General features: G+C 38.5%; 1 protein-coding gene and 1 non-coding gene across 7 annotated transcripts in view; one reads left to right on the forward strand and one right to left on the reverse strand.

Moving 5' to 3' along the window:
• MKLN1 (muskelin 1) overlaps positions 1-27,572 on the forward strand; it is a 323,342-nt gene that overhangs the window by 169,271 nt on the left and 126,499 nt on the right. For 4 of the 6 annotated variants that reach the window (XM_070423908.1, XM_070423911.1, XM_070423907.1 and 1 more), the window contains one exon: positions 24,624-24,693. In XM_070423908.1, the coding sequence (XP_070280009.1) occupies positions 24,624-24,693 (70 nt within the window). Of the gene's footprint in view, positions 1-1,918; positions 2,027-24,623; positions 24,694-27,572 lie in introns of those variants that run through there. The other 2 variants (XM_070423906.1, XM_070423912.1) reach the window with 1 other exon arrangement.
• Positions 12,392-12,526, reverse strand: LOC139017092 (small nucleolar RNA SNORA72). The gene has a single exon (XR_011472772.1). It is a non-coding gene; the product is annotated as a small nucleolar RNA SNORA72 (small nucleolar RNA).

Genomic DNA, 27,572 nt, shown 5'->3' on the forward strand with positions numbered 1-27,572 from the left:
AATGTGCAGCCAAGGTTGAGGACCACTGGCTTAGACTAAGCTCTTGAGGGAGGCCAGAGAGAACACAGTTACAGGCGCCGATCCAGTGTGTTATGTTAGTCCAGTGTGGCTGGAGGAAGGAGAGAGAGAGAGAGGAGGCTGGAGAGGTAGTCAAGGCAGGATGTGAAAGGTCTCTGCCAAGGCCTTTTGATGTTACCCAAAGGGAACAGAAAGTCACTGAAAGCCACAGAAAGTCACTTGGGAAGAACTGGCTTACATGTGCTTTTTTAAAAAAAAGATTACTCATAGCCCTGGCCGGTGTGGCTCAGTGGGTTGGAACGCCGTCTCAAGCACCAAAGGTTGCCGCTCCGATTCCCAGGCAGGGCACATACCTCAGTTGTGGGTTCGATCCCTGGTTGGGCGTGTAAGGGAGGTAACCGATCGATGTTTCTCTCTCTTTCCCTTCCCCTCCCTCTCTCTAAAATCAGTAAAGCATATCCTTGGGTGAAGATTAAAAAAAAAAAAATCACTCATAAACCATCTCTGTGTCTGCAAAAGAACAAGGACTCTATGACATTAGGTAAGAGGGATACTTAGCAAAGGAGGAGCCCCCAAGGAATTGAACTGGGTCACCACCTTCATTTTCCCCCCAAAGATAACCACTCATCAGCCTTGGGGCCAAGCTCCTCTGGTCCTACCCCTGTCTCTGGACTCCCCGCTGGAGCCCCTGGGGTTACAGCATTCCCGGAGGAAAGCACTTTTACGACCTCCTGCAGAGCACGTGACCCTGACGGCTGACACACTGTGGCCCGTTCAGCTAGTGGAGGCCACTATGCAGTTTCCCCCCGTGGAAATAAAAACTCAGGAGAAGATCTGAGGGAGCTGCGGCAGGTGAACGATGAATACCAATACCGAGGAGTTCTGACTTGGCATGAGATTTCCCATCCGTCAGGTGGAGTCGGAGACACGGTCCGGGCTTCCAAGGGTAAGGCCTCTGAGACAAGGAGTGACTTGGCCTCTGGTGACCACCATGGCTCCGCCAAGGGACCCACATGCAGGCCCCTGACCACCAGGCGCCGGATGGGAGCCCTGCCCAAGGCCGCCAGGCGTCCAGGGCAAGCGCTCCCTTGTAGATAAAGCAGCTGGCATGGTGCCCCTGGGGCCTTCGGGGCACACGGACTGTCAGTCCCCCGGGGCTCTTTAGACTCTTGACATGTCTCTGTCTCTCACTCTTTCTGAACTTTTAGGCTGAATGTCTGTCCGAGTTAAAAGTGGGCAGATGTGCCGACTGGGAAATGAAGGCCACACAGCGTCCCCAACTGCTTGAAGGTTTTTTCTGGTTTGGTCTGGTCTGGGGTGCGGGTGGAGGGTGGGAGCTGAATGTCTTGCCTGAGCAAACCAAGCCCACAGGTGCGTGCGAGAGGCTCACAAGCAATGTCCACCCTGAAGGGCAGACACCCCCGTGCGCCTCCGGAACCGGGCACAGGGCCTTTAAAACCACCACCGCTCCCGAGGGAAGGGCATTGCTATGGACTCCAGTTCCCTGCAATGCTGTGTCCAGACAGGGCTTACAAACTGGAGAGGGCAGCGGTTTCCGACGTCTCCAAGCTAGCTCGTCTTCTCCTGCTCCCTCCCTGGCCCACAGTTCCCATCTCCTTCTTTCCACCATATATTCTTGGCTTTTTCCTTACCTCCGCCTGTAAGACAGTCCTTTGCGCCACTCCCTCCAAGCCCCACAGGAGAGCCCCTCAGGGGCTCACACTCCCGTCCCGGTTGCGGTAAGTCATTAGAGAGGGAGGGTTCGGCGTCGGGAACTCTGAGGGAATCGCGGACCCGCGCGCGCCTCAGGCTGCGGAGGGCCGGGAGGGCCGCGGCCCCTTTAAGACCAGGCCACGCCCCCCTCCTCGGTGCGGCCCGCGGTCGGTGGCGGCCGCTCTGGTGCTGACAAGATGGCGGCTGGCGGGGCTGTTGCTGCGGCGCCCGAGTGCCGGCTTCTGCCCTATGCGCTGCACAAGTGGAGCTCCTTCTCCTCCACCTACCTTCCTGAGTAAGTGCCGGGCCTTGGGCTGCTGCCACCCTTCTCTTCGGCGTCAGCTCGGCTGGGCCGGGCGGGCAGCCGAGGGCGCCGAGCCGTGAGGCCCAGTCGGGGCCTGGTGAAGGGACGCGCGGCCTCGGAGTCAGTCCAGCCGCCGAGAGGTTGGCCGCCCCCGACTCGGGAGGGTACTGAGAGCGGGGAGAGCGAGGTTGCGGGGGAGGGGCGAGGTCCGCGGCGGGCCTGGGACTTTCCCCCCCTCGGAGCCGGGGATGCTGCACCCGGGATTTGGGACTTGAGGGCTTGCGGGGCGGGCGGCTCGGGCAGGTGGGACCGGAGTCGCAGCTTTTGGGGTCCGGGCGGCGGGCACACGGGTGGGGATGTTTTTGAGGTCGTCGGAGCTGGCGGGAGGCGGGGGACCGATATAGTCCGTCCAGTCGAGTGCTGCCGGGGCAAAGTGTAAAGCTGAGACGAGGGTTTTGGGGAGGCGCGGGGGTGTCATTAAAAGTGGTTAACAGCAAAGCAGTGGTGAAACTCACAGAGACTGGAAAGTTGTACAACCCAGCCGAGTCCTTGCAAGTGGGGAGATTTGCAGGGCGCATTCCGCCCCCCCCCCGCCGCGCTCGTAGTTCTGAAAAAGAGAGGGAGTGGGCAGGAGGGACCTCACAGAAGAGTTGCATTTATATTATGGCCCAGAACATGGATTTATAGAGACACAGACCAGTTTCCCAACCTAGGACCTCAAAGGTGGACAGAAAAGACATACTTGAATGAGCTGGACTTCCAACACACTGTCTTGGTCCGGATCTCCGATTTAGGTGTTAAAAAGAGTTGCATCACTGCCATTGCATACGTGATACCTAACTGCATCCGTTTTTCTGTAGAAAATTCCTTCTGAAATGCTGAGAGTACTTTCGTGCAGTATGTACTTACCTTTAACTTATTTTGAGAGAAGGAGCGGATCTCATTCCAGTTTTACATGCAGATAGAGGAACTGATTTTAGTAAAGTTTTTAAGACCCGTGCAGACCCTGAAGAAAAGTGACAGTTGTGTCCACCTGGACCATCATCTCCTTAAGACCAGAATGGTTTTATAAACAAAACGCGTTACAGATCATACACTTTTATGTTACTGAACAAATGAAGGGACTAGATCTGTGAGGCACATTCCAAGAAGTTTTCCACCTGTGTTTCAAAAATTCTTCATATCTTATCAAATTTGATTTGTCAAGTCAACTCCATCAAGAGTCTTGACACAGAGTGGTGGCTAGAAGAATCTAACTCTTTTTAAAAATAGATATATTTTATTGATTTTTTTACAGAGAGGGAGAGGGATAGAGACTTAGAAACATCGATGAGAGAGAAACATCGATCAGCTGCCTCCTGCACACTCCCTACTGGGGATGTGCCCACAACCAGGGTACATGCTCTTGACCGGAATTGAACCCAGGACCCTTTAGTCCGCAGGCCGACGCTCTATCCACCGAGCCAAACTGGTCAAGGCTAGGAGAATCTAACTCTTGATTGCCAGGCCATTGTCCTGTTGGCCAGGCCAAGGGTTGGCAGGCAGGCCGGCCTTCGGTGGGACCTGGTTCCGTGAATGGGGCCAAGTGACCTGTGGTCTGATCTGGCCTGTGTGAGTTATTGATGGCTGCTGTGTGGCCGGGACCTGATGGGTGCTGATTGAACCTTCTAATTTGAGGGTGAGCCAGGTAAACATTCTTAGCCCTCAGCTGGAATGGAAATGTGGCCCTAGGTACTTGACTTCTGATTTTCAGGGCTAACAGGTTCTTGAACCTGAAGATAATCATTTTTCTACACCCAGGTTAGGATCTCAGACAATTGGGGATTGGGTGGCATTGTTTGATCCAATAACTGTGAAGATATTTTCCTGGTCCTCAAGTGTCACAAATCCCACCTGAGTTACCAGTAATAAGGGAAGAGTACATTTCAATCAGGAAATGACCTAGTGGGATGGCAACTTAACTGACGTATGTCTCTTTATCCTGGCCCCAGAGCACTAGTTTTGGGGTTAGAAGGCAGCTGTTTGATTGGAGAAATCTGTTATGATTTTCTCAAATATATTCATAAGCTCATATTTAATGTATATTTAACTTTCAAACACTTTCAATTACAGTGTCTTATTTAATGCCTATAATAGGCTGTTGACTTAAGCAATATAGTTTTTATTTTAAAGCATTAAACTATTATAATAGAAGAGTGATCTGAACTTTTTTCTTTGAAGGAATGTAGTTGAGTATTATGGAGCTTGAGTTTGAGAGTTTTGTGTCTGCTGGATTGGTGTATGCCATACCTAAATTGTAAAACTGTTTTGGTACTGAATTTCTATTAGCAAGTAACAATGCTACAGCTTTGTATGATAGGAAGTGTAAGAAGGGATCGACTTTCCTTACATTTGCCGTAAAATCCTAATAGCAACTGCTCTATCTTTGCTGGCCTTGACAGTCATGTTAAGATACTTCCTAAGCAGGTCTAATATTAAGTAAATCCATTTGTTGAAATTTTCTACAGAGTAGCAAATATTTATTAATTACAAGTCACAGATCTAGGCATTTTGAGAGGTAATAATGTAATGACAACAAAGGGAAACATAACGTGCCTTCAATATGCTAGGCTCTCTTATGAACACTTTAAAGGTTTACTCCTTAAAACAATTGTATGAGGAATCTACATTTTTTCAGGAAACAGGCATGGGGAGGTTAAGCCATGCCTAAAACTAAGGTCACACTGTTAGATGGAGGCAAGATTTGAACCCAGACAGTCAGCCTCCACAGTCCATAATCTTAACTGTAGCACTGTTCTGCTTCTGCATAAAGGTGGAGACAGGAAATCGGAGATTTGAAAGAGTTGTTGTATTCAAGGCACTTACATAGTAGATGTGAAATTATGAAAAAAATAGAAAAGTTCAAGTTTCTGTTTTCTTCCTAAGGACTTATAATTGCAGAAAGAAACAAACATTTCCCCTTCTGACCCTTTTAGATTTATTTGGACTTAAATTTTTTTTTTAAAGCAAATCTAGTTATAGATAATATATTTTTACTTTGAAACTAGTGAAGTGGCCCTGTATCTTTTTAGTGTGCTTAAGAAAACTTGGTCTGTATTTTACTTTTGTTCTGAAATTTACACCTAAATTGGGAATTAAGAGAAATACACTTATTTAAATGATGTCTAATTCTTAGAATTACATGTACTCTTTTAAAATATAAGAATATTTTAAAAACTGCTAATCCCTATACTCAAATGTTTATTGCTGTAGCTAATAGTGATACCACAATTTATTGAGTAGCTACTATATGCAATATGATTTTTATATCTAGCCCTTTGCACTCCGAACCATTCTGGACATTGGCTACCAGCTACTCGACGCTACTTTGCGGCGGAAACGTGCATTTACAGACCCTCGTATTATTTAGTATAATTTTGGAACCAAGTAACGTATTATAATGATATTGGACTTATATGAATTGGGTGACATCGAGGAATGTATATTTGCAAAAAAAACAATATTTTATTGTTTATAATTTTGTACAGTATGATAAGTTTTGTAACACTCCCCAATATGCATTGCAGGCTGATTAGTGCATGTTTGACAGTAATAAGTGGTTTGACGCCTGCCACCAGGTGTTTTCCTGTTAGAACACACAATGCAGTCCCGTTTTCTTTGTCCCACATCGGGAATATGTAGTTTATTGTTTAATCCGACACAAAACCCGCTGACATTTCTTGTATATATCTTAGTAATTTTACGATATTTTGATTTAATTTCTTGTGCCATTTCAAGATAAAACTTCAGGGAAACATGCATGTCTCAAAAAGTTGCGTTGAAATAACTCAATTCCCCGTAATCACTAATAAACTGCAATGTCCCCTGAGAGGGGACAGCGGAGTGCAAAGGGCTAGTTTTACCTAATTGTACAAACCTGCAAGATAGGTATTATATCTGTTTTGCAGATGAGGAAACTGAGGTCCATAAAGGTTAAGTAACTTGTCCAAGGTCATACAGGTTTCAAGAGGCTTGGCAAGTTCTGTGACTTAAAAACTGTGGCACATGCCTCTACTCACAACCACCACTTATTGAGTACCTTCTAGTCTTCAGGCACTATGCTTACCACTTGTAGTTTTTTATTTAGTCTTTTACAAAAACTCTATGATAAATATTATCTTTTTTTTTTTTTTTTTTTTTTTAATAGCTAAGGAAACTGAGAGGTAAGTTAACTTGCCAGGTCTAAGAGTTGAAAGGGTAGGAGATAGGATTCTGATCTTGGGCCTCTGACTTCTATTACCAAAGCTCCTTCACTATTTTACTTGACTATAATATGTGCCTAGTTGGAAATACAGATAAGAAATGCTATGCTATAAGGCTAGAACAGAGAGGGAATGATATTTAGATCTATTTTATCTTTACATTTATGGCTTTAATGTATTAATATGAAAATTGGAAGGACTATTGAAAGCATTTTTTAAATATTAGGTAATTTCATTGATTTGTAATGATTTGGGTTTACATATTTAAAGACAACATAAGTTTATAGATAGTAACATTTGATGAATCATTAAGTGTGTTTACCTTTTTTCTATAAGTCTTTATTTCTTAAAATCAAACATTGATCAAAATTGTTTCTTTTGTTAACATATGGTTCAGAGTAAAAGTGATATATATGATTTGACTACTAGGATAGGAAGTGAACCTATTTCAACTATTTTAAAATTTAACATTTAAAAATGAATTTGTATTTTTTTCTAATTGCAAAACATCCTAAGAAGTCTTTTGTGGAATATTTGCAAAATATTGACCCACTGAAACAACATAAATTACCCTCAGTACTACCACCCAAAGATAACGCATCACCCTTTGATACATATTATTCCAAATATTTTGTTGTGTCTATATGTATATTTCAATTTTGTTTTGGCTTTTTTTGCTGTTCTGTATTTTTTTCTCTTTAATATATAGTAAATATGCCCTCATGTTATTAAATAGCCCTCTGTGTTGGCATTTTATTTAATTGGTCCCCTATTGGATATATAGGCTTTGGGCTTCTTTTGTTTTTGTTTGTTGTTGTTCTTTGACAGTTATGAGTAATGAGACAGTGTGCTTTACGGAAACAATTCTTGAAATTATTTATGATGAGTTCCTAGATATTAAATTGCTGGATTAAAGCTATCAGTTTACTTTCTTATTGTCTGTGTAGGAAACTTTCTGTTTGGTGTACCCTGGCTTTAGTTTGACATTATCCTTACTAAGTTGGGATTATGAGTGTGGTTTTGATCAGACAAGTCCATAGAAATGTATAGGGAATGCTTTATAATTCAAAATGTTTGCTCCAAATAATTTATTTTTTCCTTTTATTTTAGCTTTTAAATGAATTTTTATTAATCACATTTGAAAAATAGAACGTATTGTGAGATTTATTATTTATTTGGTCTATGATTGTTTGAGGATTCCTTACAATCCCATAGGCTCTTGCAACCCATTGAGTTGGGGACTGTCAGACTTTCTTTCCCTAAACCAGGGGTCCTCAAACTTTTTAAACAGGGGGCTAGTTCACTGTCCCTCAGACCGTTGGAGGGCCGGACTATAGTTTAAAAAAAAAACTATGAACAAATTCCTATGCACACTGCACATATCTTATTTTGAAGTAAAAAAACAAAATGGGAACAAATACAATATTTGTATTTGCATGTGGCCTGCGGGCCGTAGTTTGAGGACCCCTGCCCTAAACTGAGATTAGGTACTGGCCTTGTTTGGGAACTTCACTGGCCACTGAAAGTTCTGATAGTCTCAGTCTGGTAATCTTACAACTTTAGAAAAATAAAGTTTCCCACGATAAAGAAAAAGTATCATGAGGTGGTTGGAGGTCTAGAGATTGAAGCTGCAGAACTGGCTCCTGGAAGTAGAACTTTGTGACTCTTAGCAAGTTATGATTCTTCTCTGAGCATCTTTAGTTTCCTTATGCAGTACTTGTTATCTTGACCAAATGCTGGGAGATTTTATATATGTTAAAATATTTTTTTGCTCATAGGTAAATGCTTCTATTATTTGCATAAACTTTTAGGTAAATGTAGTGGATTTTTAATAAATGATTCTTGGGCCTAATACAGGTACTTTGTGATGTTTTACATGTAGATAAGATACATTTCAGCTATTTGTGGTGATGTAAATTTGCTGTATTTCAATCATTCAAAAATCATTTTAATTTTAGAGATGTAGCTATTAGTACCTAAGAATACAATAATTTTCTTTGTATTTACTCCAGGGTTTCTGGTACGTCTTGGATCTGTAGCATGACTCTTTCATCAATTCTGAAAAAAAATTAAGATTCTTCAGATGTAGTTTCTGCCCCACTCTTTTTTTCCTTCCCTCTATGACACCAATTAAATCTATATTATATATTTTGTCATGTCCCATTTGTCCCTTACACTTTCTATCATTTTTTTCTCTCCTTATTCCATTTTGGATAGGTTTTACTTGCCTGTGTTCCAGCTCACTAATTATCTGTTCAGCTATGCTCAGTCTGATTTTAACCCCATCTATTTTATTCTTGATTTCAACTATAGTGTGTGTTTTTTTTGTTTTGTGTTTGTTTGGTTTTTTTGGCTAGAATTTTCAGTTGGTATTCCCTCTTCTACCCCTTCTCTCTTCACAATAGATTCTAATTCTCTGGTGAAAATCTCCATATTGTCATATATTTTCTTGAACATATCAGTCAAACTACTTTAAACCTGTGTCTGTAAACTTCAATATCTGGATCACGCAGGTCTATTTCTCTCATCTTTTCCCTTCTGTTTAAGTATCTTGGTTGGTCTAGTAGTTATTATAATTTTTATTATTATTGATAACTTTTGATCGAATGCCAGACATTATATGCAGATTTAAACGCAATTACAGTTGCAAACCTAATATATTTTTCTAGAGAGGATCCACCCATCTTCTGGTAGGCAGATAGAATAGAAGCAGATCACATCAACAGTCAAGAACTAAGCTGACTTAAAGTTGGGTTTTAGGTTTTGTAAACCTCTAATTTGCCCAACTTTGGTAAACCTGCAGGGAACCTAGTTGAGAGACTGGATTTTTATTGGTCCTCTCCTGCTTTTGTCTCTCCAGCAGCATGAGAGTCCTAAAAGCTTTTCCTTGCTTTTCAGTTGCTTTCTGCTGTCATTTTTAGCTTCTTACTCTGTATAGTTTACTAGTAAGAATCAACAAATGCCTCAAGAGGAAAATCAGTACATAGTATTGTTGGTTTTGTTCTTCTGTGTCTCCCTTCATTATGGAATCCTGGGTGTCATGGCAAGATCCAACTACCAAGTTTTGTTCCTTTGGCCCTGTGAAATTATTAAAAGCTCGGCTGACTTTTCTGCCCTTTAGTGGCTGTCCTTTCCTGGTTTCTCAGCCCCTTTCCCTGTGCCATTAAAGAAATAGATGGAATGAACTGAGAGAGGGAAAGCTATACCTATAGAAGGTGGGACTCATTTCAATAGGTTTTTTGTGTTTTTTTTTGGCATTCCAGTCTTAGTTCCTCAGAAGGTCTCTGATACCTTAAGAGCTTTTTTCCTCCTATGTGTTATACAGCCTTTCTAGTTCTAAAAGGGAATGTTTTTCTGCCACAGGCTATTCCAGAAGCAGAAAACTTTGTTTAGTTCTTATGGAATAGACTCACACCTTGTAGGTTATGAATTCCTCATAATAATATTAATGTAATAACCTGACACTTGAGCCCCATATTTTTTTGCTCAGTGTTTTTCTGAATTTTTCCTTTTGACACTTTCACGTGCTTATTACTAATATCTGATGGGAAAAATTATGGAATAAACATAACATTATTTGTTTAAAATTGTTTTAAGTCTAGTAGTTATTATTGACTAGGAGTTAAAATGAGATTTTTATTCTTGGTTATGTTGATTTGTAAATCTCTTGAGACTTACTTGTTTATGATGTCCAGAAATTGAGAATTTAATCTTTGCCAGAAATATATATTTTCCTTTCCTGTTAATGTAATTTTTATATTGGTCTACCTTTTTACTAGAATTTTTATGGGAATATTATATTTATGTGAAACAATGTTTAGAAGGAAGATACTTGGGTCTAATGTAAAGTTGTTGGTTTGTAAGTATTGTCAGCATTTAATACTATTTAACTTTCCTTACATGCCTTTAGTATGACTGATATTTATTATAATCGTCATTTATGTATTTGTTGTTAAGGCATGTTGTTTTATATAAATAGCAACAGTAAATTATTTTCAGCATCCTTAGATATGTACCCTTTCCCTTCCTTTCATTGTCCCCTTTTTCCTTTCCCTTCTGATTTAAGTAGTTTGAGGAGAAGAGCTATAAAACCTAATTCCTACTTATTCTTTAGCTGTTGCTAAAATGTTGCTTTCTCAGGAAACCCTGTTTTACCCTCTCCCCCCAATGTGTCTGGCATCCCTTCCTCTGCTCCAACAGTTAAATGCTTTCATTACAAATGTATACCTTCCTCCTATGTCACTTTATACAATTTTAATTATGCATTTATTTGTGTGATTACTTGATTAATAGCTATCCCTCCAACTAGACCACAGGCTTCATAGGAACTATGGAAATTTTCCCCCTCCCCTCATATCATTCTAGTCCAGCATAATGTTTATTAAATTAACAAATTAGTGAATTAGCTGTCACAAAAATAATAATAGTTCTATAGTTATGAACATATACATCTATAGTTACATACATACATACACATAGAAAAAGATCTGAAATCTACAACAAAAAGAAAAAGATAAGAAAAATATTAGTGAAAAGTTTAGACATGGTAGCTAGCCTTGATCCAGAAGGTCCACTTTTGTATTTTCATGGTTTAATGAACAGATGATACTTTTTGACCAGGATATAGGTCTAGGTTAAGTGGGACACAGGCTGGATTTCAGCTTTTACTCCTTAGTGGGTTCTTCTTGTCAAAAAAGTACAACCTGTGCAACAGTATATAGCAGCCCTGCACTTTATACCTGATAGTAGGTCTAGAAAGATACCAGAAAAAAAATAAAAATAAAAGGAGAAGGTTGAAATTTTTAAAATAGAGGAAAATTTTTCTGAGTTGAAGAAAGATTGAAGTCATTAATTTGAAAAGGCCTGCTAAATGTCAAGAGACTGAAAAAAATACCCTCAAGAAGTATACATTCTGATGTAGGAGCCTGGTGCTAGAAGAGCTACTCACATGAACACTTTGAGGAAGCCACATATGCTGCAGGAGCAGAATGCTGAAGAAACATCTGTAGTGCAGGAGTATTCTGGGTAAGCGTACCCGAACAAGGGAGCAAAATCACTCTTATTTCTTGAGGTGACATTTCTTGAGGTGACTCTCCTGCCCCCTCTGCTGACAAAGCTTAACTTTTGCCAGCTGGCAAAGGAAAATTACTTAAAGGGCCCAAATACATTTTCAAAAAGTAGGCAAAAAGGGTGAATTTGGAGGTGAGAGTGAATAGGTCCATAATTGGCATACCTATACTGTAGCTTTTGATGTGATCTTTTAAACTTTCTCAGTGTTTCATTTATATTCAAGCTGGCTAAGTCTATTTAGTGTCTTAAGTTTGCTTTTTGGATCACTTGATGATGCCCAGTATTGTTTTAGTTGAATTAATATTACCAGTAGGCTTTTAAATTTTCATTTCCCATTCATTCTTATAAAATAATAGAACTGCAATAAAATATTTTTAAAATTATAAAAATGGACACTGGGAGTGCTTTGGAAACAAACGTTGACTGGCATGTTGGGCATGTTGGCATGTAGGATCTTAACTGGCACAGTATTTTAAACTATTAGTTTATCAACTGATGAACATTCTGAATTTGATAAAGGAAAGGCTGAGAGCTTTAAACAAATAAGATACATATATGTTGTCTGAAAGTTGAATAAGGAGAATTGATTATCATCTGTAATAAACTTATTTTCAAAGTTTTATCGTCACACTGCTTACATTCCATATAATAATTTAAAAAGTCAGAAAAACACTTCAAATTTATATTCTGGGCTACAGTGATCTATAATGTGACTTAACATGTGACATATCTTATTAAGCTTTGAGGAGAGCATTAAAACCAAACAGTCCTGAGCCTTATCCAACCAGTAATTATGTTATAGTTGTGAAGTGTGAATTTTACATGAACAGACATATGTAGAACTAAATTTTTAAAAGACTGGCATACAATTAAAGTCATATAAATCAGTGACACACTTTGAAAAGTTTATATTGATACAGAGATTTCAGGAGAAATTTTATTCCAAAGTTAGCATAAAAGCAAAGTAAACAAGTTTTTTTTATAGAGAGTGATATCCATTTTGATAATATTTGGTCTAAAGTACTTTTGAAATTTTTTTTTCTTAGTTTATCACCATCATTTATGAAATCAGACCTAGGGAAAGAACTAGGTTTGGGGACAACATGTGCATAGTCTTAATATAGCAAACGCTTAGCCTGCCCTGATTATTACCAAATCAGAACAGTGGGAGTGTTTGCAGTGAATTTTTAAAATAGGTTTAAGAATAGTTAAATGTATTTTTCAAATGCTTATAGATCCTTTGTAGTATTTCTGAGGAACAGAGTTTTTAAAATGCTGTGCCATAGGACTTAAGAGGTGAAAGATCTATTAAGAGCAAGCATGTCAAACTCAAAAGGCTAACACGGACCAGATAAACAAGGTTTAAGTTTATGTGGGCTGCAAAAAAACAAAAGCTTCAATTTTCATAGAAACATAGGTTTATTTCGATAGAGACATGCTGAATACAAAGGGCTGAAATAAATGAGTCATTGTTAACATAAAATAATAGAACATTTTAATAAAAATTAATATTTTTTTTCTTGAACATTAACTTACCAGACATTGAACAACTGCACAAATTAATAAGCGTAATGCAAATAAACCTATTTTTCTTGTTCTCTGAAAGCGAAATATTTCCTGTTGCGCACATCAAACAAGTCAGTACAAGAATAATGATGTGGTAATCGGCTGCTAAAATACTCGCTGCTAGTATTAGTGGAGAGATAAGGTGTGCCTGTAAGGGAAATGAATGCAACATGATTATAGTAATCAGTCATTAGCGAACGTTGTAGTTCGTTATTAATAATTATGTATAATAGGACATTGTGAAAATTACAAAATTTTTATTAAAACGTTTCTTACATACTGTTATATTGGCTGGGCCCCAAAAATGTTCATTGTGGGCCACATGTGGCCCATGGGCCGAGAGTTTGACATGCTTGATTAAGAGGGTAGGGGGATAAGTCTCACAAAATGAATGCATTTGGATTAGTTAATATTGGTTTAATCTCTCACCATTAGTACAATTTGAATTATTGCATTAAGCTGTGGGGAGGAGTTAGATCTGGTACAAAGGAAAACATGAAAAAATCTAAACAGTGTAGCATAGAGAGAACACTGAACAAGGACAGGAGACTTGGGCTCTAATTCCAGTTCTGCCACCAATTGATTGGTAATTTTAGATCAATCACTTAGTTCAGGGGTCCTCAAACTACGGCCCCCGGGCCACATGCAAATACAAATATTGTATTTGTTCCCGTTTTGTTTTTTTACTTCAAAATAAGGTATGTGCAGTGTGCATAGGAATTTGTTCATAGTTTTTTTTTAAACTATAGTCCGGCCCTCCAACGGTCTGAGGGACAGTGAACTGGCCCCCTGTTTAAAAAGTTTGAGGACCCCTGATTTAGTTTCTCTGGCCTTTTATTTATTTTTATACAAAATGAGAGGATTAGATTAAGGCCTTTTTGGCACAGGATAATAGCAAAATGTTGATATTACAGAATAGTTTTTTAAATAAATGTACCTTCCCCATTAAACATTTAGTAACTCAAATTAAGCTAATTTGCCCAACAAAGATATTTTGAGAACTTGATTTAGTAAGAAGGTGATTACGATTATTTTCATGTAATTAATTACATGTAAATGCAGCTTTTGAGGGTGCTTGGAAAGAGTTTGATATCTTAAATTTCTAATTTCTTTGTAGATATATTGTTATTTTGTCTGAGGTTTGGAGATGTGCATATTAAGCAGTAAATCTCTTCCATATCATGCCCAATTTTAATGGTCTTTGCTTTAGATAGAAAAGGACAATTTTAACTTTTGAAATATATTCTGAAGGGCCAGTTTAATTTCAGAAAAGATTATGATTCAAACTTTCTTAGGAATATTTTTTATATGGCTGTCTTAGCAGATTTTTCTGTTGTTTGGAGACCCCTAAACCACATTAGCTAGTTTTCTGATTTTGTGCTAGTGTGAGTTTCCTATTTTACCATTCTGTATGGGAATGTTTGTTTATTTTGTTGCCATTCTCTTTTCCCCAGTGGTTGCTGCATTTTACTTGTGTGGAATGTGTATGTGATCAAAGTATGTGATCCCAGAGTGCTTTGAATCCTTAGAGATAATTGCTACAGGCTCAAACATTTTCAAGTGCTTGGTAATAAGGTGACTTGAGTTTTGCTCTGGGTGTTGATAAGCAGATGCCTACTATTTGTTAGGCCATTGACATCCTGCAATTTTCAACAGTGACTCTTCGGAGTGTAATGTAGGTATTAATTTTGAAATGCAGAAACTTAGGCCAGTAGGAGTGTAACCAAGGTCATTTATTAAGGAAGCATTGAAGCAGAGTTTAGAGTCCACATCTTAATACTGTAAATTCATCCATATTCTGTACATGACTAGAGTATATTATCAGTGTGAAAAAATTTTAGATTTTATTAATATAAACTTTTTTGTCAATGAAAATGATATCATTGTGTGTCCAGGATACGCTTAAGCATTATGAAATTTACCTGTGCTTAATTTTCTCCATCTTTTTGTCTGTTAAAATGGGAGAGATCATTTTAGATTAGTTCTTTCACTTATACTTTAGATCTTATTCCGATTTTGTTCATTCAGTTATCTCTTCTTTTCCTACATTATCCACCACTCATTTTCTACTTCTGCCCCCATTCAATGCCCATTGGACCAACTTTGATTAATCTTTAAAAAACTGTGCCTTAATCTCACATGTCCCATTTATCTGTTTCCCTACACAGCTAAACTTCTAAGAGCTTGTGTGTTTGCTGTCATCATTACTTCACTCATTCATTCATTCAGAAACTTGTAATGAACATTTTCCAAGCATACTCACCAGTAGAGAAAAATGCATACTAATAATTCCACCTTCAACAACTATCAGCATTTTGCCTGACTTTTTATAAAACAGTCTATTTGCACCCACCTCCTTTTCTTTCTCCTGGTATGGTTTAAGATGAATATAAAAAGAATATAAGATTATTTCATTCTTGCCGTAACCGGTTTGGCTCAGTGGATAGAGCGTCAGCCTGCGGACTGAAGGGTCCCAGGTTCGATTCTGGTCAGGGGCATGTACCTTGGTTGCGGGCACATCCCCAGTGGGGGGTGTGCGGGAGGCGGCTGATCGATGTTTCTCTCTCATCGATGTTTCTAACTCTCTATCCCTCTCCCTTCCTCTCTGTAAAAAAATCAATAAAATATATTATAAAAAAAAAAAAAAAGAAGATTATTTCATTCTTAAATGTTTCCATATGCATCAAGAAGAGGACATTGTGCTAGTTTTTGATCGCTCTATAACAAATTATCACAAACAGCAGTTTTGAACAGTACACATTTATTATTTCACAGTTTATGACGGTCAGGATTTTGGGCATAGTTTAGGTGTATCCTCTGCTTCAGATCTGTTACAGGGCTATAGTCAAGGTGTTGGTAAGGGATGGAGTTTTATCTGGAGTTTTGAGTGGGGAAGAATCTGCTTTTAAGCTCATGTGATTGTTGACAGGATTATTTCTTGAAAGTTGTTGCCTAGATTCTGCCCTTTGTTTACTTACAATTTTCCCAACACCATTTATTGATGAGACTGTCTTGACTCCATTGTATGCTCTTGCTTCCTTTGTCAAATATTAATTGAGCATAATAGCTTGGGTCTACTTCTGGAGTCTCTGTTCTGTTCCATTGATCTATATGTCTTGTGCCAGTACCAGGCTGTTTTGATTACAGTGGCTTTGTAATATAACTTGATATCTGGTAATGGGATTCCCTCCAACTTTATTCTTCTTTCTGAAGATTGCTGTGGTTATTCAGCGTCTTTTTGGTTCCATATAAGTTTTTGAAGTGTTTGTTCATATTGTGAAATATGCTGTTGGTATTTTAATGGGGATTGCATTGAATCTATAGATTGTTTTGGGTAGTATGGATATTTTAACCATGTTAATTCTACTAATCCATGAACATGGTATATTCTTTACTTGTTTATATCTTCCTCTGTTTCTTTTTTCAATGTCCTGTAGTTTTCTGAGTGCAAGTATTTTACCTCCTTGGTTAAGTTTATTCCTGAGTATCTTTTCTATTTTTATTTATTTCAGAGAGGAAAGAAGAGGGAGAGATAGAAACATCAATGATGAGAGAGAATCATTTGTTGCTGCCTCTTGTCCACCCCCCACTCAGGATCCAGCCTGAAACCTGGTTCATGGGTTGACACTCAACCACTGAGCAACACTGGCTGGGCATCGCCGTGTGGCTTTAAGCAGACCCTGTACAAAAAGGGACTGCAGATGGGAACTCATGGCCATGCAGACTCTCTACACAAATGGACTGCAGATGGAAACAAACTAAGCTAGCCAGATGCTGGACTGGACTGTGCTTTAATATAGAGCGGAGACTCTGGTCAGTGGCTTTAATCTTAGCCCTTCTGAAGACAAAATTCAACTTTTTCCATGGCAAGACAGAGGGAGATGGGACCTTGGAAGGGAACCCCCTTAATTTTACCTAATCAATAAAGCATTCCACCATACCTCATCCTCTTGTGAGGGCCTCAGGAAATTCTTTTCCCTGTGGCACCCAAGAACTCCTTTTCCACCAGTGACAGGTGGGGATGCAGAGGGCACCCTACAAAAGCACAAAGAAGGCAAAAAGGTTCTAATCTCACCATTGAGAGCTATTGTAGTATATGTTCTTTGTCTTTTCTCCATGAATGTTATTATTACATACAACACTTGATTAATCATGTATGTACTGCAAACTACTTTTTCCCTTCACTTAGTATGTAGTGAACATTTGCAACTATACTAAAGTCAGGCTGTAGAATACATCATGATTACATGGTATTCTGTAACGTAGGTATGTCATAATTTATTTAATGAATTCCTTATTGTTAGACAACTAGGTTGTTTATAGTTTGGCTGTTATAAATTGTGCTGTGATGAAGGTGGGTGATTTACATCTCCTAGATTATTTTTTAGGTTAAGTTCCAAGAAGTGGAATAATACTGAGGCTGTATAGTGTGGTGATTAAGAGCATTGACTTTGGAATCAGATTGCCTTGGGTTCCAGTCCTTACTTTGTAGGTGTGTATATTTAGGCAAATTAATTTATCTGTCTCAGTTTCTTAATAGCTTATGTATGGAAAATACTTAGAACAGTGTCTGGTATATAGTAAAAGCTCACAAATGTTAGATGCTAGTATCATCATGGTTGGCATCATTATTTTTATTTAAAGTATATGTACATTTAAAATGTTTTTGATATGTATTATATTAAAGTTCTCTCCTAAAAAGTTGTGTCAATTTGCATTCCTACTAGCAGAATATGAAATACTATTTACTGGCTCTAGCCAACAACTGAGATTATAATTAAAGCATGCTTTTTTATTTTCTTTTTCTTTTTTGGGGGGTGTGTGAGCACAGTATTATAGGGATAATCTGTCTTTGTTTTAATCTCCAATTTTTTGTTATTATTGACTAGAGGCCCAGTGCATAATTAATTCATGCCTGTGTAGGGTCCCCTAGGCCTCGCCTGCCATCAGAGCCATTTCCGCACCCCTGTGATGCCTTGCATGCTCCACGGATGCTGGCGGTACCCCTTGATGCTCTGCCGACACTGCTGGTGCCCCAGGGGGTGGGGGAAGGATCTAATCCAGTGATGGCGAACCTTTTGAGCTCGGCGTGTCAGCATTTTGAAAAACCCTAACTTAACTCTGGTGCCGTGTCACATATAGAAATTTTTTGATATTTGCAACCATAGTAAAACAAAGATTTATATTTTTGATATTTATTTTATACATTTAAATGCCATTTAACAAAGAAAAATCAACCAAAAAAATGAGTTCGTGTGTCACCTCTGACACGCGTGTCATAGGTTCGCCATCTCTGGCCTAAGAGGTGCTCCATGCACCTCCTGGTGACCGATTGTTTGGTCGTTATGGCATTATGACCACTGGCCTTTTATAATATAGATTCTGAATTTTTAAGTTAGCTTTTCGTGTTTTACATTGCTTTTATTTTTCTAGTTGGTTGGTTGCCTTTTAATTTTGTTTGAGGTCATTTTATGTATTTATTTTTACCTTTGTGAGATGTGTATGTAAAAGTAATTTTCTGTATAGTTCTGCCTTTAAAGATTTTTATTCACGCTTCTATTTGATATTTATTAAGTACCCTCTGTATGCCAGGTAGAGATCTAGCTTTTTGAAAGTATACTTTTTATTTGAGAATGAATTTACAGTTATAGCAGGTCCTCAAATAACCTTGTTTCCTTATTAGATTGATGAAATGCTGAGGAAACTTTTGTTATATCGGTTAAACTTATGATAAAATTGGGTTCATTATATATTATTTCACTTGAAGTCTCGGAACCTATTGACAGTGTTAAGGGAGGACTTACTATACTAGTACAAAAGAGTAGCAAAGGCAGTACAGAATTCCCATATGCCACTCACCTAGTTTGTCCCTTTGCTAAAATCTTATATTACTATTAGAGGCCCGGTGCCCAAAATTCGTGCATGGGGGGTCCACTCAGCCCAGCCTGCACCCTCTTCAATCTGGGACCCCCTCAGAGGATGTCTAACTGCCGGTTTATGCCCCCCCTGCCAGCCTGGTTGTCCCTAACTGCCCCCCCCCCCTGCCAACCTGGTTGCCCCTAACTGCCCCCCTGCCGGCCTGGTCGCCCCTTACTGCCCCCCCTCTGTCGGCCTGGTTGCCCCCTCACTGCTCCTCCTGCCGGCCTGGTCACCCCCACCTGCCCCCCCTGCTGGCCTGGTCGCCCCATGCAGCCTGCTGTTCAGTCGTTTGGTCGTCCCTCACTAACCCTCCTGCCAGCCTAGTTGCCCCACGCAGCCTGTTGTTCAGTCGTTTGGTCGTCCCTCACTAACCCCCCTGCTGGCCTGGTTGCCCCACGCAGCCTGATGTTCAGTGGTCTGTCCAGTTGTTTCGGTTGTGACAGCCCCTGGCTTTTTATATATTAGGACTAGAGGCCTGGTGCACGAAATATGTGCACTCGTGGGGGGTCCCTCAGCCTGGCCTGAGCCCTGTCGCAGTGTGGGAGCCCTTGGGGGATGTTCGACTGATGATTTAGGCCCACTCTCCGTGGGGAGCGGGCCTAAGCCGGCAGTCAGACATCCTTAGCGCTGCCTCGGAGGTGGGAGAGGCTTCCGCCACCGCCACTGCTTGCCAGTTGTGAGCCTGGCTCAGGGCTTCTGGCTGAGCGGTGCTTCGCACTGACCACCAGGGGGCAGCTCCTGTTTTAAGCATCTGCACCCTGGTGGTCAGTGCACATCATAGCGACCGGTTGCTCTGCCATTTGTTGATTTGCATATTAGCCTTTTATTATATAGGACTAAAGGCCCAGTGCGGGGTCCCTTGGCCTGGCCTGCGAGTATTGGGCTGAAACTGGCTCTCTGACATCCCCAAGGGATTCCGGATTGTGAGAGGACGTAGGCCAGGCCGAGGGACCCCACAGGTGCATGAATCCGTGCACCGGGCCTCTAGTATGCATATACGATCTTTGGTTAATCTCTTCCCGCCCTCCCCCCCTTCCCTCTGAGATTCATCTGTCTGTTCCATGTTTCTATGCCTGTGGTTTTCGCTCCTGCGTTGAGCATCTGCCCGCTGGTGGTCAGTGTGTATCATCCACTGGTTGGATGGTTGTACGGTCAGCCAGTTGCTTAGGCTTTTATATATATAGATGGTACATTTGTCACAACTAAGGTACCAACATTGATTGATGCATTACTATTACCTAAAATCCACATTTTATTTGCATTTCACTAGTTTCCCACTAATGTCCACTTTCTGATTTAGGATCCCATCCAAGATACCATTGACCCTTGAACAACATGGTTAGGGGTGTTGACCCCTCATTGTAAAAAATCTGCATGTAACTTTTGATCCTCCCCTCCCCCCAAGTTACCAAGAACATAAACAGTTGATTAATACATATTTTATATATTCTTTGTTTTATGTAATGTGTTCTTTCAATAAACTAAGTTAGAGAAAATATGTTAAGAAAATCATAAGAAAGAGAAAAATACTGTTACAGTATTACACTTATTGAAAAACATCCTCATCTCAGTAGACACAATCAAGAGTCAACTACTTTTAGTTTTCATGTTTCCTTATTTTTCTCTGGTCTGTGACAGTTTTTCAGTCTTCCTTGCTTTTCATTATATTTAGAGTTTTTAAGACTACTGGTCATGTATTTTGTGGAAATTTCTTTAATTTGAGGTTGCTTTTCTGATCATTAGACTGGGGACTATTAGTATGGACCCATGGATATTTATTTTACGCTTTCGATTATAATTTAATACTACATTATTTATTTTGTTATTTATGTTATTTCAGCTTTGGCCATTTATCCTTCTTTCATGTTGATTTCTCTGCGCCTTTTGCATGCCCCAATTATTTTCTTGTTGTTGGTAATATTACATGATGTTCTGGGCTTTAATCTTCTGAATTCCCTGTCCTGACTGTAGAATCAACCACTTCCCCAACAATCCCTATTTATTTTATTGGACTGTGGTATGTAAAAACCAAGATAGGGGTGCTGGGTGTGCTCATTGCCATTGAAGTGTCACTGCTTCTAGTCCCTCTTAGTGAACAGAAGTAGGATTAGTGTGTGTACACACACATATCTATTATTACTTGTGAACCTATTTATATTAAACTAAACATGAGTTCACACTGATATCTTTGATTCTAATCCAATACCACTGGTTCTTTCTAACCTCCCACCCCTTGCTTTTCTGTCACTTACCACTCCAATGTGAGAAGCTTAGCTCCCATCATCTACGATCTGTTTATTTATTTGTTCAACCTAAATATACATATAAAGTGTTTCAGAATTAACCCATGTTCCTGTGAAAGACAAGTTTACCAAATAAAGTACAGTTTTTCTGTATGGTTCCATTTATCTTTAGTTTACAGTTTCCAGTGAAAGCACCATTTTCCAAAGTTGTTTATATCAATTTTTTTTTCCACCTGCAGTTCTGCTTTTGATGATGGGCTAAAGACTTCCTTGATCCATAGATTGATTATAATTATATAATATGTAATAATACAATATAATTGTATCTAATATAATATGTATGTGGTATTTTATTTATTTTTAGGTATTTTACTGCTTTGTTTTTATCTTAAGTTCCTAAATACATCTACACATTAAATACATTAATTGTCACTTGGTATGAAATAGAACTATGTTTTTCTTGGTTTTCTCAAAATTTTGAAATGCTATCTTTATCATATTTTAGAATATTATATATACTAGATGTTTTCTGTTTCTATTTTATTTTCTCCTCTTTTTCAAGTTCCAGACATTATATAACTTTCTAATAATTTTAGCATCTAGTACAGTGATGGCGAACCTTTTGAGCTCGGCGTGTCAGCATTTTGAAAAATCCTAACTTAACTCTGGTGCCGTGTCACATATAGAAATTTTTTGATATTTGCAACCATAGTAAAACAAAGATTTATATTTTTGCTATTTATTTTATATATTTAAATGCCATTTAACAAAGAAAAATCAACCAAAAAAGAGTTCGCGTGTCACCTCTGACACGCATGTCATAGGTTCGCCATCACTGATCTAGTAGATTATTCATCTCTTTGCATATTTATGTTCACTTATTCTTTTAATTAACACTACGGTGTCGGGTGAATTTCCCGCCAAAATATAAGATGGCGCGGGCAATTATTTAGGTTTCCCGCGCAAAATCAGAGTTAGTTTAAAATGCCTATATCTTTTGAAGTATGGGTTCGATTGAAATGAAATTTTCGGTTTCTTGTGTAAAAAATGAAAATTTATTCAATCACAGACATTTTTTTATCTATTCAGTACATAAATAATTCGATATATATAAACTAAATACGAAAAACCCAAAAAATACTTATTACCTAAAAATAGACACATATTTTTAAAGTTTAAAATAAAATTTTCATAATAAATCAAAACAAATAGAAATTAATAGTTTTTTAGCGTATGATATTTTTCAAAACACGCCCCTTTATGTAGAGGTATATTGCAAAATTTGCACATGTAGCGTGTCTCACTGCGCAATTTATGAACGGAACATACGCGACACCTTCTCAAAATGTTTTTCTTTTTTCCACTTCCGACAATTGCCTGTAACGTATGCTTTCTCATGTCCATCGATAGCCTGCATGGTGGATCAGATGTAGGTGGTTTAGCCCGCATTCCAGAAGTAGACGGTACTGGTTGAAGGTCTGGAACAATGTCCATGTCCTCTGGAATATCATCCGTCAACCAGTGGATAGCTGTTTGTTTCAAAAACATTTTAAAACCCATTTTTCTTTGCCTCACTGATTTGTAAACTGCATAAGAATTAAATAATGCGCAATTTATCATATACATTGCCAACCTTTTTGTCCATTTGACCGTCCTCCGCAATATCGAATAATATGAAAGGTATTGGTCGGCCCGGTCAACACCTTTCATATGTTTATTGTAGTCAATGAGTGCATTCGGTTTGACAATTTTCTTTTTTGATGTTCTGTCAATATTCTGACTTTCTTCCATCTCCGCAGAATGAATCGAAGAAATCAGGTATACAGGCTTTTTTGATTGCCACACTTGTAACAATATATCATTTTTCCTTATAAATTTTGTTTCACCTTTTTTCAAAGAAATTGTTTGAAAATCTTTAGGTATACCTCGATTTTTCCGGATTGTTCCACATATTCTGAATTTGTTTTTCATAAGTGCTTCACAATTTGCGACGCTATTATAATAATTGTCCATATATATATGGTACCATGAATCAGTGTATGGAGACACTACTGTTTGTATCGTTTCCAATAATCGCTTTCCTTCGCCGCAATAAATTTCCATGTTACAGATATATCCTGTATCACTTTCGCACAACAAACGAACCAATATTCCATATTTAACGATCTTGCCAGCATTATATACCCTAAAGAATAATCTTCCCCTCCAAGGTACGATCCCTTCATCTAGTGATAATTGCTGATGAGGTTTGTAAATATTTATAAATTTAGGCACAAAATAATCTAGTACTGGTCTCACTTTGCAAAGTCTATCTGATTCATTTACGATATCCGCATTATTATTGAAGTGCCAAGCTTTCCATATCTGTCGGAACCTGTCTCTCGTCATCGTTTTACCAAAATATGGCGTCTCCGTCCATGGCTCCGTGGTCCAATAGTCATCTCTTCTATCTTTGCGCACCTGTCCCATGAGAACAATTAACCCTAAAAACTTCTTCATCTCTTGAGGGGTTATATCTTTCCACTTTAGGCTTTTTTTTTGAAAGTTTGAAATTATTCCTATTTTGATTATAATACCTGTTTGACTCCTCTACAAGAAATTCAAAAAAATCATCTCCGATAAATAATTTCACGGCATCTTCTATATTATTTATAACAGCATCTGTGTTTAATCCTTGATGCCCTAAAAAATCTTCTAAGACCGGTGGATTATCAACATGCGACCGTTCTTCTCTCCCGCCTTCTATATCTGACTCTGAGTCAGAGCTGGAGCTCGAAATTCTTCGTCGCCTCAGTGTCCTGGGACGCACCATTACTTCATCATCACTAGAATCTTCATCACTTGTACTCGCATTTTCAAGATCGCTATCACAAGAATAATTGGACAACTTGTCTGCACAAAACTCATCATCACTATAGTCTGAATGCTGCGACATTCTAGGTTAAAGCAAATAAAAATAATACTAACTGAAAATAGCGGTACTCCGATAGATATCTGATATAAAAAAATAATTATTATGCGAACACTTTGCGGAACGATTTTATTTTATTTGGTTAAAAAATTCTATATGAATGTCTTTATCACAATATATTTAAATATTTAAACACGTAATAATATTCACAAAACTCAAAACTAAAGACGTCCGGACACAAGAAGTATTTCTCAATAACTATTCTCTTTGCATGGTGAGATATCCAGGGATATCGGTTATAAAATGAGAAAACAATACATTGGTACCCTAACGGTATTGTACTCGACCAGCGCCATAAAGTGTTCTCTACTTACAAGGGATTTTTATGATACCTATTAACCCAATGGGTATGAAACGGTTCGCATACGCAGGTAGGTATCTTTGTGAACGGCAAACAAACAAATATTTGGTAATACGCAGTTACAATCGGCCCGAGTTTACACGTTTCCCGCACTCCACCGCAAATCTATATGAACCGAGTTAAGACGGCTCCCGCAGAGTACGCGCAATTCACGCGAGCCGACTTAACTCGTTTCCCGCAATCCAAGTGTTAATTTCTATAATTCTTTTTATTTCAGGAATATTTTAGTGGATAAACCAAATGACCAATCTTCAAGGTGGTCTTCAGAGAGCAACTATCCTCCCCAGGTAAGATTATGTGTAGCTTCAGATACCATTTAGAAATAAAAATTTAAATAGGTATTTGATTGATATTTATATGGATTTCATTAATAGTTTATTCAATATTTGAACTTATGAGGTAAATTTTTATTTCCTCTTTTTTTGCTAGTTTAAATTTTGGAAAGATTTTTATTTCATAGGTAAATGCAGTGTGGGATTTGATGAAACATAATCTTTTTACTTCGGTCTACTGAAACATTTAAAATCTAATTTATATTTTTTCTGGATTACTAATGATATAAAACTAAGTTTCTTGATCCTTTTGAGGGAAATATTAACTAAAAAGAACTGGTTAAGCCCTGCCCATGTGGCTCAGTTGTTGAGCATCGACCTATGAACCAGGAGGTCACAGTTCATTGCCTGTCAGGGCACATGCCCGGGTTGTAGGCTCGATCCCCAGTAGGCAGGAGGCAGCTGATCAATGATTCCCTCTCATTATTGATGTTTTTATCTCTCTCTTTCCCTTTCCCTTCCTTTCTGAAATCAATAATTTGTGTGTATGTGTATATATAATAAAAATAAATAAAAAGAACTGATTAAGGTGCTGTTACTGTTCTGAGCAGTAAAACTGATTGGAGTACTGATCTGAGCAGAGGTTGGGACTTCTGCAATGAATCTCAAGTCATTCTGTGTATGTTTAAGGAAATGTTAGTAAGATGAACTTTGACTCAGTGACTCAATGACTACCTTTAGGGGGAAAATACACTTAATATAGTTTGTTATTTTACTGAAGTAGCATATTTAGATGACATCAGGACCATGAGCTAAATTTTTTCCTTGATAAGTGGTGTCTAGACATCTGGATTTAAAGGTAAGTATTCTTTTTGTTATACATTTTCATTGTTAACACATTATGTCCATATCTTTGAGGAAGAATTAATGTTCTCATAGGAAAAACATGAATAAATAAAACTTACTCTTTTTTTATTCTGTAATTCTTGGAAACTAATCTCTGTACTTATTTTTTCTTAACTAATCTCTGTACTTATTTTTTCTTTTATGTTTTGTATTTTTTTTTACTATTTGCATACCTTTTGAATCACCTGGTGTTTAAATGTTTCATTGCAAAGAAACATTTAAACACCATTCTTTTGTGTCCAAAGAATAGACGTAGCTTTTATATCTTACCTAATAGACAAACATGTAAATTGACCATCCCTCTGCTACACTCACCAGCCAATCAGTAGAGTATGCAAATTAACCCAACAAAGATGGTGATTAGTTTGCATACGCAGGCACGAAGTGGGGGAGTGAAGACTGAAGGCTTTGACCAGAGTAGCAAAGACTGAAGGCTCCGGCTGGAGCAGGGCCTGGGTCCCGGGTGCCAGAGGAAAACTGGTGCTGGCAGCCAGGGGAAGGGAAAGCCTATTGCACGAATCTCTTCGTGCTGCGGGCCTCTAGTACAATATAAAAAATAATAAAACACATACCCATTTACTCATCAACCGTCTTTAGAAATGAAAATTGACCACAGCCCTTTGAAGCCTCCTATGAGCCCCATCTATTATCCATCTTCTAATTCCATTCCAATAACTATTATTTCATATTTTGTTAAACACTTTCGTACAGTACTATTATATATATGTATATGTTTATAAATATCCTATGATTTAAGCTTTGAAGAGTTTCTTTGAAGTAGAATTGCTGGATCATAGGGTATATGTATGTACAACTTTTTTAAAATATATTTTTATTGATTTCAGAGAGGAAGGGAGAGGAAGAGAGAGAGATAGATAGAAACACCAATGATGAGAGAGAATCACTGATCGGCTGCCTCCTGCACACCCCCTGACTGGAATCGAACCTGGGACCTTTCAGTCTGCGGGCAGACGCTCTATCCACTGAGCAAACCCAGTCAGGGCTGTACAACATTTTTTTTTTTTAATTTAACAGAGAGAGAGAGAGAGAGAGAGAGAGAGACACATTGATTTGTTGTTTCACTTTTATGCATTCATTGTTTGCTTCTTGTCTGTGCCCTGACTGGGATCAAATCTGCAACCTTGCTGTATCAGGACAATGTCCAAACCAACAGAGCTACCTGGCCAGGGACTATGTTCAACTTTTATTAGGCAATGTAAAACTGTTTTACAAAATGGCTATATAATTTATATTCTCACTGGCAGTGTATAAAAGTACCTATGCATTGTATTCTCCCCATCTTTCTGTGGCTGAGTTTTAGATTTTGCCAGTCTGGTGGATTTTTCATAGTAACTCACAGAGTTAGTTCCTGTGAGCTTCTAGTCACATTTTCATCAGCCACTCAATACATAACCTTACTTTATGTGTGTTTCTGTTTAAAGACACTTTATTTTATACATATTATTTATTCATTAGCATTGAACTCATAGCCAGCAGCATTATACTCATGCCTGAATGAAGCTCATTTAACACATTTTCTCTGTAAGGCCCATCCCAGTCTTCTTGTTTTTAAAAACACTACATAGCATGTCAGCACTATTCTTGGGGACCAATTTAGATAGGGAAATCACTAACAGAAAGCACAAAAATATAAAAAATATGGCATTGCATAAATCATGAAAAAGGACACTTATTATGAAACCTAAAATAAGAAGGTACAGTGTCCCTTGTTTGACCTCATTTTGGAGAACATGCATCAGGAGACTGAAATTTTTTGCTCTTCTGTGTGTATCCAGAATGACTATGAAAGTGCTGTTGGTATTGAGTTGGGTGATAAAAATAAATTTTAGTGAGTATGTGAATTCACAAATATGGAATCCATAAATAATGAAGAGTGGCGATACTCTAACTAACAGTTAATTTAGCTTAACTTGAACAGCTTTGAGAATTAGGAAGAGGAAAAGAGGATTCTGAAAAATCAAAATCAT

The sequence above is a fragment of the Myotis yumanensis genome, unplaced genomic scaffold (assembly GCF_028538775.1).
Source record: "Myotis yumanensis isolate MYYU_CA2020_CCGP unplaced genomic scaffold, mMyoYum1.0.hap1 SCAF_9, whole genome shotgun sequence".
Classification (NCBI taxonomy): Eukaryota; Metazoa; Chordata; class Mammalia; order Chiroptera; family Vespertilionidae; genus Myotis; species Myotis yumanensis.